We start from the raw sequence: 13,645 nt of genomic DNA on the forward strand, positions 1-13,645 counted from the left end.
CATGTTATGATTCCCACACGCTGGTTTAGATAAAGCGAAAAACAAGTGTATTAACTACAAAAGATAGATTTTAAGTGATTATAAGGGATAGAAAGCAGATCAAAGCAGATTATCTAGCAAATAAACAAAAAACGCAAGCTAAACTTAGTATACTAAATAGATTGGTTATAAATAGCAGATTTTCACCCTAAGAGATTATACAAGTAGGCTGCAGGTTCTTAAGGGGCAAGCTGCACTTGCTTACAGCTTGGAATCCCCAGGTATTCCATTCACAGGCTAAAAATCCCTTTAGTCTGGGTCCAGCACTTCCCCCAGTTCAGTCTTTGTTCCTCAGGTGTTTCCAGGAGTCTCCTTGGGTGGGGAGTGAAGCACACCAGATGATGTCACTTCCTACCTTATATAGCTTTTGCATATGGCAGGAACCCTTAGTTTCAAAGCTTGGCTCCCAGACAGGTCTCTGGAAAAACACTGACATCCCAAGATGGAGTCTAGAGCAGTGGTTCCCCAACTTGTTCCGCTGCTTGTGCAGGGAAAGCCCCTGGTGGCCCAGGCTGGTTTGTTTACCTGCCGGGTCCGCAGGTTCGGCCGATCGCGGCTCCCAGTGGCCACGGTTCGCTGCTCCAGGCCAATGGGAGCTGCTGGAAGTGGCGCAGGCTAAGGGACGTACTGGCCGCCGCTTCCAGCAGCTCCCATTGGCCGGGAGCAGCAAACCACGGCCACTGGGAGCGGTGATCGGCCGAACCTGCAGATGCGGCACGTAAACAAACCAGCCCGGCCCGCCAGGGGCTTTCCCTGCACAAGCGGAGGAACAAGTTTGGGAACCACTGGTCTAGAGACATGTGGTCACATCACATCTTTGTAGAGTCATAGCAACAATTAGTCAGAGGCTGTCTGTAGTGTTCTCAAGAATGCTCCCCAGGTGGGAAATAAGCTCCTCCTAAGGCCTATTGTTTTTTCTTAATGCCCCATTGCCTTGAATAGGCCCTTCCCTACCCATCTATCTTGACTACAAGCATCTTGTCTAATGGGCATTACCCAGGTGCAACTACATTTGAAATAGAGATATAGAGTCAATATTCCTAACTTCAGATACCAAATGATACATGCATACAAATAAGATAATCATATTCAGCAAATCATAACATTTTCAGTGACATCTCACATGACTTATCTTGCATAAAATGCATTATAATTATGTCCTAATCATATCATAATAATATCACTCTGAAGAATATGGGGTGCAGTGTCACAGGATGTCTATATTGCAATCACTGGGTATGACTGAAGCTTTTGTAGACATACCCATAGACATCATTGTGATTGTGAGCTTTTCCAGTACACGTTTTTGCTTGAAAAATGAATGCCAACTTTTTTTTACAACAACCCTGGGGAAAAGATTTGTAACCAAAACACTTTCGGCAATTGGTTCCTAAACTGTGCCTGCAAAATATGTGTGCAAACATGTGCATACTTGGACGTTTACCCAGTTAATGTGCATATGGCTGTTGGGTTTACACAAATGTGAATGTTGACACAACACGTGCAGGCACTCATTTTGCAAGTGCATCTAAAATTGCCCAGCTTAGAAAAATAGTCCTCAGTGTTCTTTTGTGTTTCTGTACATGACTCAGAAACAAAAAGTGGGGGTTATTTTCAAATGTCATGAAGAAAATTATAAGCACCGTGTTCTGATTCATATTGAGGACCTTGTGTGAAATCCTGGCCCCACTGAAATCAGTAGCAAAACTGTTGGCTTCAGTGGGGCCATGATTTCATCCCTTGACTTCAGCATTCTCTGTCCTTACTTGCATTGTCCTCGTATTCAGAGAGTCTAGTATCAGTCATGATCTTCCATATGGACTTAAGAGGAAAATTTTGCCCTGAATTCTTTGTTGATATGAAATAATATACACAATGTCTGAAATCCCATCTCCGTGTAAAATTTTAAAGGGATTTATAATAAAGATGTTGACAGTCTGTAAATTCACCATAGAAATTATATACTTTGGAAAGCTGATCCATGTGGGAGCACCTGGGTACACCCACACGGGAGTTCCATTGAAGTCAAGAGGATTTCTCATGGATGCAGAGATCTGCCTGTGTACATGTGATTGCAGGACTGGGACTATAGCGTGTCTTTAGTGCAGGTGTTCCTTAATAAACATGTATTTCCCTTTCAACTTTTGGGGCCAATAGCTCCCATGGGTTTGCCTACAGCTCCCATTGGCTCCACTTGACGTTCAGTCTTTACTTTTAAGTATTAAGGGATGGCTTGTGAAGCCCTTATTCACAATGAATCACAGTCTAGCCCTAAGCATGGGGATAGCAATTTCAGACCAATGAGTGCAGGCAATGCTTAGTAGTCATACAGGAAGATATTGGTTAGTTTATTGATGGTATTTTTGTTGAGCTGGAGGGGCATTTTCTTCTTCAATAAGGATGGTGTGTGGTTCTGTTTTTAATCTGTTCATCATATTTACTCTTCTACTATGCTTTGATCTGCTGTATGCACTTAACACCTTCTAACAAAAATGTGATACTTTGTATGACATGCAAAAAGTTTTACAAGAGTCTCCTTTTTGAAATGTATCATTTCACGGTTAAAAAATAATTTAAGGTCATTTTGCTTATTTTTCATGTTACAAAACAAAGCAAATATTTTTTAACTTGTGAATTTTCTCCGTTCGTTAAAACTTCCTCAGACATCAAGAACATTACAACTTGCCAAGAGATAGAGGGCGGCATTTAGGGCCTGATCAATTGCCCATTAAAGTCAATGGGAGAACGACTGCATTGGTTTCAGTGAGCATTGGATCAGGCCTTTAAGGTGGCAGAGCAAATGGCTGAGGGGTGGGGAACTATCATTTATGAGAGCTGGGTGGTCAGAATTGTTCAACTGAATTCAGCTTCTTGATGTCAGAATGGCCTTTCCTACTGGCTGCTGGCCATGTAATGCATCATGCTGTTCATTATACTGCCAGTGAGACAGATGAGTATATAGCAGTGACTTTTGGGATATGCAATTCCCGAGTCAGCTCAAGGCTGATTTCTGTATCTAAGACACAGCAGTCTGGAAGATACGGACTGTCTAGGCTGTGTTTGGCTCATGGACCACACCTATATCACCTTTCCCCTAAAACATTCATAGAAATACCAAGAAAGCGGTTATTAAGTGGCACTACTAGTGTGAGTAAAGGTTGCAAGATCATTCTCTAAAGAGCTACCACTTCTACAGGAAGGTTCAATTTCCTCTTATACGGCTTGATCCATAACCCTCTGATATCAATGGGAGTCTTTCCATTGGCTTCTGATGGGTTTGAACCATGCCCATGGGTTGTTAAAAATCTATAATCACTTTTTTAAAGGAGCATCGTTGAGAGTGTGGGGGGAGGGTTGACTCCTAATATGTACTTTAAAAGCATTTTCAAAGGCTAAGGCCTGGTCTACACTAGGAATATTAGGTTGAGTTAACTATGTTGGTCCATGGTGTGAAAAATCCACACCCCTGAGCAGTGTTTTTAAGCTGAACTAAGTCTTCTGTTGACCTAGGTACTACCTCTCAGGGAGGTGGATTACCTAATGAATAGGAAAACCCCTCTTGTCAGCGTAGGTAGTGTCTACACTGAAGTGCTACAGTGGTGCAACTGCAACAGTACATCTGTGCCACTGTAGTGTTTTACAAGAACACAAGCCATAAATTACTGTGGTAGTGTCTTAATGACAACTTCAGGACTGATCTTACAACCCGTTACTCCTGTGTGTAATGCGTAACCCTGAGACTCAGGATTACAATGGGTCTCATCCAAAACCTGTTGAAATCAGTGGAAAGACTCCCATTGGCTTCAGAGAGCTTTGGACCAGGCCCTAAATGAGAGAGGATCTGATCCAAGTGAGGATCCAGAATCTGTTATATTATTTTGCCTCATGATCACCCCTATGCACACACAACTTGTATTTCAGGGACTAAAGGGTTAACTTGAGATCATTGCTTTTAAAACTTCTGGGTTTGTAACTGTGCTTTTGGGAGTGTAAAAAATAACCCAATATAATTGTTTCAGAAACAAGTCAAAATTCTTCAATAAGCAACGATGCAACAGAAAAAGAAAAGAGAGGATTTCTGGGATTTTTCAAAGTTAATAAAAGAAGCAGCAAGGTAAGGGTTCTGCAAACCATTACCTATTTTATATCATGCTAAAGAGAATTGTGTTCTTTCTAGCTTTATTTAGGGTACCTTTTATATTTCTTCTTTCAAGGATTTGTTTATCCACAAATGTATAAACTACATTCAAGTACAATCATTTTAATCAACATGTCCATGGGCAGGAGTGAGCAATATTTAATGGCCATTCCTAAGAGGGTCTGAAAAGTGGAACACCATGTTTCAGATTACAAAAATAATCTCACGTGTAAAACCTCAATATCCAAAAATCCGATGTAATTCCCACAGGAATTATATTAATATCAAACTCTGATGCACTGACAGGCTGAAGAAGTTTTCCTTCTGGGAATAAAATTAAAGGTGAGCTGGACAAGAATTTAAAAATGGGTTTATTTTGGTTTTGCTGAAGCCTGAAAGATGTGTTCCTCAATTTTAAAAGGCAGTTTTGCTACCTGCTAGGCTTTTTTACTTTAGAAAAATCAGAATTCTCAAATCCTGTTTTGTAAAGGTCTTTCAGCCCTCAATTGAAGTAGTTGGGTGTGTTGAACTTTTAACAAAACACATTCTCATCTAAATGTTAGGCTTTTGAGCTCAATAGGCATTAACAATGACAAGCAGGTTCAAATAAGTCACTTCCACTCTCAGTAACTCAAGCCTGGTCTTCACTAGAAACTTAGGCCGGGTCTGCACTATGGGGTTAGGTCGAATTTAGCCCCATTAGGTCAATTTAAAAATGACTGCGTCCAGACAACCAGCCCCATTCCATCAACCTAAAGGGCTCTTACAATCGACTTCTGTACTCCTCCCCCACGAGGGGAGTAGCGCTAAAATCGAGCTTGCCGGGTCGAGTTTGGGGTAGTGTGGACGCAAAATTGACGGTATTGGCTTCCAGGAGCTATCCTAGAGTGTTCCATTGTGACTGCTCTGGAGAGCACTTTGAACTCTGATGCACTAGCCAGGTACACAGGAAAAGCCCCGGGAACTTTTGAATTTCATTTCCTGTTTGGTCAGCATGGCGAACTCAGCAGCACAGGTGACTGCAGTCCCCTCAGAATCGTACAGTGTAGAATGTTTCTACGCTCCCCCTATCATCTCCGTCCCTGAGGTTATCGCAGATTAGAAGGCGAAAAAACACACTCATGATCACATGTTTTCCGAGTTCATTCAGTCCTCCCGCACTGATGGGACACAGCTTAATGCATGGAGGCATTCAGTGGACAGAGGCCAGGAAAGAATTAAGTGAGCGCGAAGGCAGGATGCGATGCTGAGGCTAATGAGGGATCAAACGGACATGATGAAGTGTCTTTTGGAGCTGCAGGAAAACCAACAAGAGCACAGACCCCTGCTGCATCCACTGTATAATTGCCTACCCTCCTTCCCATGATCCATAGCCTCCTCACCCAGATGCCCAAGAACGTGGGGCGGGGGTGGTGGAGAGGCTCCGGGCACCTAGCCACTCCACTCCAGAGGATGGCCCAAGCGACAGAAGGCTGTGATTCAAACAGTTTGATCTTTAGTGTGGCTACAATAAGCAATGTGGCCTTATCCTTCCCTCCTCCCCCACCCCACCCCACCCGGGCTACCTTGTCCATTATCTCATTTTTTTTTAATTAATAAAGAAAGAATGCATGGTTTCAAAACAATAGATACTTCATTTCAAAGGGGGGAGGGTGGTTGGCTTACAGGGAATTAAAATAAACAAAGGGGGTGGGTTTGCATCAAGGAGAATCATGCACAACTGTCACACTGAAGCCTAGCCAGTCATGAAACTGGTTTTCAAAGCCTCTCTGATGTGCAGCGCGCCTTGCTGTGCTCTTCTAATCGCCCTGGTATCTGGCTGCTCAAAATCGGATGCCAGGCGATTTGCGTCAACCTCCCACCCCACCATAAACGTCTCCCCCTTACTCTCACAGATGATATGGAGCATACAGCAAGCAGCAGTAACAATGGGAATGTTGGTTGCGCTGAGGTCTGACCTAGTCAGCAAACAGCGCCAGCGAGCTTTTAAACATCCAAAGGCACATTCTACCACCATTCTGCACTTGCTCAGCCTATAGTTGAACTGCTCCTTACTACTGTCTAGGCTTCATGAACCATGGGAACAAGGGGTAGACTGGGGTAGGTGTGACCGCGTGGTGCTGCTGGCTGGGAGAGCAGCCTGAGGCAGAAGCCTCCAGCTCGCATGATATTCCAGGCAGGACTGAATCTCCATGAAACGAAACTTAAAGAAGAGAATGACCTGGAGTCTCTGGCTCCATTCGGTGCTCTAAGAGGAGAATAGCCATGTCTATCCAAGCGCCCCGATCGACCTCACCGAGGTCTGCAAGGAGCACCCAGGAGACGTACAACAACTATCAGTCCTCCTGCACGGTCTGCCGCGAAGGCAAGGAGCTGCTGCTGTCTAGCAATGCAGTATCGCATCTGCCAGCAGCACCCAGGAGATGTACGGTGACGGTGAGCTGAGTGGGCTCCATGCTTGCCGTGGTATGGCGTCTGCATGGGTAACCCAGGAAAAAAGGCATGAAACAATTGTTTGCCGTTGCTTTCATGGAAGGAGGGAGGGGGGCCTGATGACATGTACCCAAACCACCCGCGACAATGTTTTTGCCCCATCAAGCATTGGGAGCTTAACCCAGAATTCCAATGGGCAGTGGAGACTGTGGGAACTGTGGGATAGCTTCCCACAGTGCACCACTCTGTAAGTCGCTGCTTGCCATGGTAGTGAGGAGGCACTCCGCCACCTTAATGCGCTTAGCGTAGACATACGCAATTGACCGTATGAAATCGGTTTCTAAAAATCGACTTCTGTAAAATCGACCTTATTTCGTAGTGTAGACATACCCTTAAGTCGGTTTAACTATGTCAGTCAGGGTGTGGAAAAATCTACACTCCTGAGCGGTGTTGTTAAAATGACCTAAGTCCTTGTGTAAACAGATGTAGACTGTCTCCCAGAGAGTTGGACTACCTATACTGAAAGGAAAACCCCTCCCGTCAGTGTAGAAAGTGTCTATACTGAAGTGCTGCAGTGGTGCAGCTCAGCTGTGGCACTGTGGCATTTTAAGTGTAGACAAGCCTTTAGACTTTTCTTCCTTTGAATCTGTGATGTCCATGAACCTGCTAGTTCTGCAGACATCTCTCCATTCCTCCAGGAAAACCAGAGTGGACAAGATCAGAATTTCTATTAGTGCAACATAAAAAACAAAGGGAGGAAAAGCAACAAACCCTCAATCTTTCTTTATACATAAGGAAGTAAAAAAAAAAAAAGCGGGTGGGGGGGGGTTGGGAGGAAGGCACAAACCCACTATTTTCTTTCTTTTCTAGTTGCCTTTTACAATGAAGGGCCCAGTCCTGCTTCTTTTGAAGTCAGTGGGATTTCAGTTCCTTAGGAGGAAGGATGCACCAAGAATTTGGAGTCTAGTTAAATCCTCTCCAGCAGAGAGTCTTCTCACAACCTCCTCAGGGACTCTTTTATTTTCCTTCCACATAATAAATTCTTTCTGGAAAGACCCCTCCATCTCAATAGCCTCCTGTTTTCTTATTGACTCCCTCAGAGCAAGCATGGATTCCAGGATCCTGCCTTAATCCACTGTAGCATGCAGGGTACTGTATACCAGCGGTGGCCAAACTGTGGCTCATGAGCCATATGTGGCTCTTTTACAATTAAAGTGTGGCTCCCAAGCCCCCTGCCCCCTCCTCCTTTCTCCACCTACTAGACTTCGGGGGGGTGGAGCTCAGGGCCTCTTCTGCCTTGCAGTGGGGTGGTTGGGTAGGGGCTTCTATTCAGTGGGGAGGGGGGTCTTGGGGCTTCAGCCCTGTGGGGCACACCTGCCGGGGCTTGGGGCTTCAACAGGAGTGGGGATGAAGCCCTGAGCCCCAGCTCTCTGCAGGTGTTTCCTGGCTCTTAAACTTCTGAAGATTGTTGTATGCAACTCAGAGGGCCAGTAAGTTTGACCGCCCCTGCTATATACCAATAGATTAGGAGCAGCTTTAGAAGAGGACTTGACTTGTGCCTGGGCAAACGCTTATGCTCCTGCAGCATCCCATAAAAGTGCAGCAGACTCCTTCTGGCCATAACAGTCCACCTATATGTATCCACTTGCATGTAGTGGACAGCTACCACAATTCCATCTTACATTAATAGGAGCTGTGACTGTTCAGCCTCTGAAAAACCAGAATCAGAGGTCCCACACTGGCCAACCAAAATTGGAGGCATCCAATATTAATGGGCTCTTTTGAAAATCTCACCCTAGATAAGCATGTGGCCTTCTTATTAACAGACCATTCCATCGTGACGGGGGTAAGGATGGTGATGCAGCATCAGAGCGTAAGTCATTAATAACATACACTGATAAGAGTGCGTTTATGAAAGAACTTGCATATATACAGCTCATTTTTAATAAGTGCAAACTTATACTGGAAAGTTTGTACTGTGCATACACAGCAGCCAATTTTAGAATTTTTTTTAACTTTATTAACTTTTGCCTAGCTGCAGTATTGCCAAACCCAAGCATTCCAAAATCACGAGACTGGCTTAAAAATCATGAGATATTTAAAAAATAATAAATTTGGGCACTCATTTTCTTTGCCACCGTGTTTCTGAGCCTTTAGGGTGCACTTGGGTCAAATTTTTAAGCTTTTCTCTACAACTATGAGAGCTGAAACCTTTTGGTATTCCACTTGGTTCTCCTCAAGTTTGACTTGCAACATTTCTGTGATTTACAATCCTGGTTTTATGACACCCACTGGGGATGGGGATGAGATTACTCATGACCTATGCAGGATTCCAAACTCCTTTCTCTCTCTAATGTTCATAAACTAGGGACAAAAGAAAAACACATTCTTGGCTGTGATTTTTCAAAGGAGCTTAAAGGAATCCTGGTCCTGATTCTTGTCTTCACTGGCTACAATCTCTGAGAAACCAGACACTTTATAAATCAAGCATGAAAAATATATTTAAAAAATGCAGTTAACAGTTCTTTCCTGTCGCTAACACTGAAGATTTGTGTGTATAAAATTTGTGTGGTTTGTGTGTATAAAAATGTCTTCTGTATTTTCCACAGTATGCATCCGATGAAGTGAGCTGTAGCTCACGAAAGCTTATGCTCAAATAAATTGGTTAGTCTCTAAGGTGCCACAAGTACTCCTTTTCTTTTTGCAAATACATAACACAGTTACTCTGAAAACTGAAGATAATCAATTTCTATCCTTTACAGTGTTCTTTCTCAAGTCAGAATTCTCTTGCCTTCCATTCTCAAGGTTTCAATCCAATACTTGATTCGCTGCTTGATTTTCTGCTTCCCATGCACTTAGATTCATTCTGATTTGCACACACTTTACACTTAGGGCTAGATTGTATGTTTTACACAAAGCCCTACGCAAGGAAGCCGGGACCACAGGGCTGCTTATTGCTTTACTCTGCAGGCTATTGTGAAGGGGTTGTAGGGCCACAGCTCAGTTTCTCCCCACCCCTCTCTTGGCCAGTCTGCTCATTGGAATCAGCAAAGATGAGTGGTACTTACTCACAGAGACAGATGTTGTGCTTGTCCCTTGCATGCTCCCCTACCCCTGTGCGCCCAGGAGAATCAGTGGCAATGTGATCCTTGTTCTTCAGTATCCATTTTCTACTAGTTCATCTTTTCCTTCCTTGTGCTGTATAATTCCTGCATTTGTTTGTTTTTTCTGCTGTTCCTAGGTCTCTCTGTTCATATGTTTCTCTCGCCTTGGCTATACTAGGGAGATCTTGCAAACTAGTCAATGTTTCTTAAAAAAATAAAAAGTCCAATGCAGCTGTACTAATTGAATGTCCTGGTCTTGCCCAGATTTGGCACTTTGATTTGGCACAATTATGCCTTGTTTTGTTTGTTTTCCCATGTTGGTGTAGGCTGCTTGTTTGTATTGCAGACAAAAGATCGTTTGAGAATGGACGGTAACTATGGGGATGAGGATGGTTTTAGTTCTGCAATTGCTAGTGAAAGGAGCTCAGATGTAAGTACTAACATGGCTTCTAGGTGCTCTTACAGCTTCTGCCTCCTTAGACTGTTCGGATCAGCAGACGCTATTCCAGCTGCTTGACTAAAAACAGTAGCAGTAGTGCGCTTGATCGTGTGGTTGCCCCAATACTTGGATGTCTTAACACACAGTTCAGGCTTTTCTGACCACCTGAAATGCAACATGGTGTCTTCAAATAAAACTCGCTCTGACTTCAGCGTAGCCAGGATTTCAACCAAGGACTTTAATGCTGAACTGTGTACAAATAATAAGTTTCATTTGTGGCCTGGTGCACTCCTTTTTGGTGCATCAGTGTGGCTCCAAATACTTTCATAAATGATTTTTTGCTTTTCTTTTTAACATTAGAAATATCAGGTCCTCTTTCTGATGGATGACTGTGGCAAGATTTTTGGAGAACCTAGACACTAACTGATTATAACAGATATCAGACACGATGCTCCCTGCTGTCTTTCTTCACCTTATAATCTATGAACTAATTATTAATCACAATAATTACCTTTTTATTGGAGCACTTTTCAAAATCTTTGGAAGACCATATTGGTGACATCTCAGGTGACTGAAACATGAGCCTGAGCTCGCACAGCCCCTTAGTGAGACAGGAAAGAGTGTCTGGGGAGGTTATGCTGAGGCTGAAACCATGCAGCTCACTGTCTAAGAGGAAGGGGTGGGAAGAAAATGTCAGATAATTGAGGCAGAAGAAATGATAGAGCAATTCTGAAATGGGGACAGTCGTGAAAAAGAGGCCAAGACCGGAGGAATGGATGGAGCACGTGTGGCAGGAGTGGATGGATGTTAGGTTTGAACACTGTAGTTCAGTAAGTCCAGAGAGAGTTTTCACGATCACAGGGGGCAGGTACAGAAAAGGTAATGATGGTGCTACAGGATAGGTGGGGTATAGGCCATGTCTTCACTTCAAAAAGGGTATGTAAAGTCCTCGTGGAGGCAAGGAATAGATGGGTTTTATGGATGTAACTAGTCAAAGTACACCACTGGTAAGGTATAGACTTGACTTCAACGAGCTACATCTGGACAACATCTATTTGTGTCTTGTCTACTCAAGGATTTTACATTGAGACCACTATCTGACTATAAAACACACTTTTTTGCAATGAAGACCTAGCCATAGTCCCTTCATTTACACTTTGTGCTGTCCCTTGGCCTACATCCTTACATTTCTTTTTGTAGGTAATGTGACTGATCAAATCACAGTTTATGACACTGGAAGAAAAGAACAGTTTTAAAAATTACCCCAACCACTAACTATTTCTTTTAAAATCACAACAATATAACTTCACGCACAAACAAATCTTAAAATCAGAGGTAATGTGCCAATGTTCAATAACTGGAACGTTTTTACATCAAGTGATTAATCCTTTATTTTTTTTCCTTCAAAGAGCAATTAATCTTCAAGTACAACGTGGGTATTGTTCACTGCTTCACGCTTTTGCAGCTAGCTTTCTATGTTACTTGCTATGATTCTTATCCTGATAAAATTTATGCACATGCTTAAAATATAAGTGTGAGAGTTGTTTCTCAGAAAGCTCATGTAATGAGAAGCGTAAGGAGTCTGCTCAGCAGTATTGCATCTCTATCCTAAGGTACGAATCTGAAACCAGTTGGAAAACCTTCAGAAAAGAGCTGCAATAACTTGTGGTCTGGAAACATGTCCTTTATAGTGTGCCTTCGCTAGATAAAAAAGGTATAACTAAAACAAGGTAAAATCTTAGTGGAGACAAGGCAGTTTGTAGTTTTAACAAGAGTTAGCAAATTGAGGTATACCCTTTAACTCAAATTGTTCACAGATGAAAGCTACAAACTGTCTCGTCTTTTTTAGGGTGTCACCACTTGAAAGGTAACACAAGTAAAGAACACATCTTTTTACCTGCTGAAGACCTGGCATTATAACCTAAACTCAAATTACTTAACTTCACAAAGAGAAGGTTATGAAATGACTTTACCATGATCTACATGTCCTTACGTGGAGAGAATACTTCCAATAGTAAGGGGATTTTTAATCTAGCATAAAGTCATAACAAAATCTGATTGCTGGAGGCTGAAGTGAGAAAAATTTTCACTAGAAATAGAGTGCTAATGTTTTATACTAAAGATAATTAATCATTGGAACAAGGTATTTAGGGGTTGTGGTGGATTCTCCATAATTTGATATCTTTAAATAGCGATTGGATGCTTTTCTAAAAGAGATGCTGTAGCTCAACCAGGGCTTGACACAGGAACTACTTGATGAAACTGTACAGCCTGTGTTATGAAGCAGGTCACACTAAAGATCAAAATGGTCCCTCTGGCAATAATATCTATGAACATCCAACATCAGTGAACTGCAGGTATTTATTTATTTATTTATTTTTTTATGTAAAGGAGACAGAATTAGCTATCATCATGTTTAGGCCCGAGAGCTGATGTGTATTGGATCACATTGCATTTTTGTTTATATTATTTTCTATTTTGTGTTCTTGTTAAAAGAAAAGGAGTACTTGTAGCACCTTAGAGACTAACCAATTTATTTGAGCATACGCTTTTGTGAGCTACAGCTCACTTCATCGGATGCATAAAGTGGAAAATGCAGTGAGGATGTTTTATACACACAGACCATGGAAAAAATGGGTGTTTATCACTTCAAAAGGTTTTCTCTCCCCCCACCCCACTCTCCTGCTGGTAATAGCTTATCTAAAGTGATCACTCTCCTTACAATGCGTATGATAATCAAGGTGGGCCATTTCCAGCACAAATCCAGGGTTTAACAAGAATGTCTGAGGAACAGTGCGCAGGGGGGAGTAGGAAAAAACAAGTGGAAATAGGTTACCTTGCATAATGACTTAGCCACTCACAGTCTCTGTTCAAGCCTAAGTTAATTATATCCAATTTGCAAATGAATTCCAATTCAGCAATCTCTCGCTGGAGTCTGGTTTTGAAGTTTTTCTGTTGTAATATCGCAACTTTCATGGCTGTAATCGCGTGACCAGAGAGATTGAAATGTTCTCCGACTGGTTTATGAATGTTATAATTCTTGACATCTGATTTGTGTCCATTTATTCTTTTACGTAGAGACTGTCCAGTTTGACCAATGTACATGGCAGAGGGGCATTGCTGGCACATGATGGCATATATCACATTGGTAGATGTGCAGGTAAACAAGCCTCCGATAGTGTGGCTGATGTTATTAGGCCCTGTGATGGTGTCCCCTGAATAGACATGTGGGCACAGTTGGCAACGGGCTTTGTTGCAAGGATAGGTTCCTGGGTTAGTGGTTCTGTTGTGTGGTATGTAGTTGCTGGTGAGTATTTGCTTCAGGTTGGGGGGTTGTCTGTAGGCAAGGACTGGCCTGTCTCCCAAGATTTGTGAGAGTGTTGGGTCGTCCTTCAGGATAGGTTGTAGATCCTTGATAATGCGTTGGAGAGGTTTTAGTTGGGGGCTGAAGGTGACGGCTAGTGGCGTTCTGTTATTTTCTTCGTTAGGTCT

At 42.7% G+C, this 13,645-nt stretch overlaps 1 protein-coding gene across 1 annotated transcript in view; it reads left to right on the forward strand.

Moving 5' to 3' along the window:
• Positions 1-13,645, forward strand: part of COBL (cordon-bleu WH2 repeat protein) — a 226,790-nt gene that overhangs the window by 94,369 nt on the left and 118,776 nt on the right. The window contains 2 exon segments of the mRNA XM_077808716.1: positions 4,059-4,153; positions 10,061-10,144. Of these exon segments, the coding sequence (XP_077664842.1) occupies positions 4,059-4,153; positions 10,061-10,144 (179 nt within the window).

The sequence above is a fragment of the Eretmochelys imbricata genome, chromosome 2, assembly GCF_965152235.1.
Source record: "Eretmochelys imbricata isolate rEreImb1 chromosome 2, rEreImb1.hap1, whole genome shotgun sequence".
Classification (NCBI taxonomy): Eukaryota; Metazoa; Chordata; order Testudines; family Cheloniidae; genus Eretmochelys; species Eretmochelys imbricata.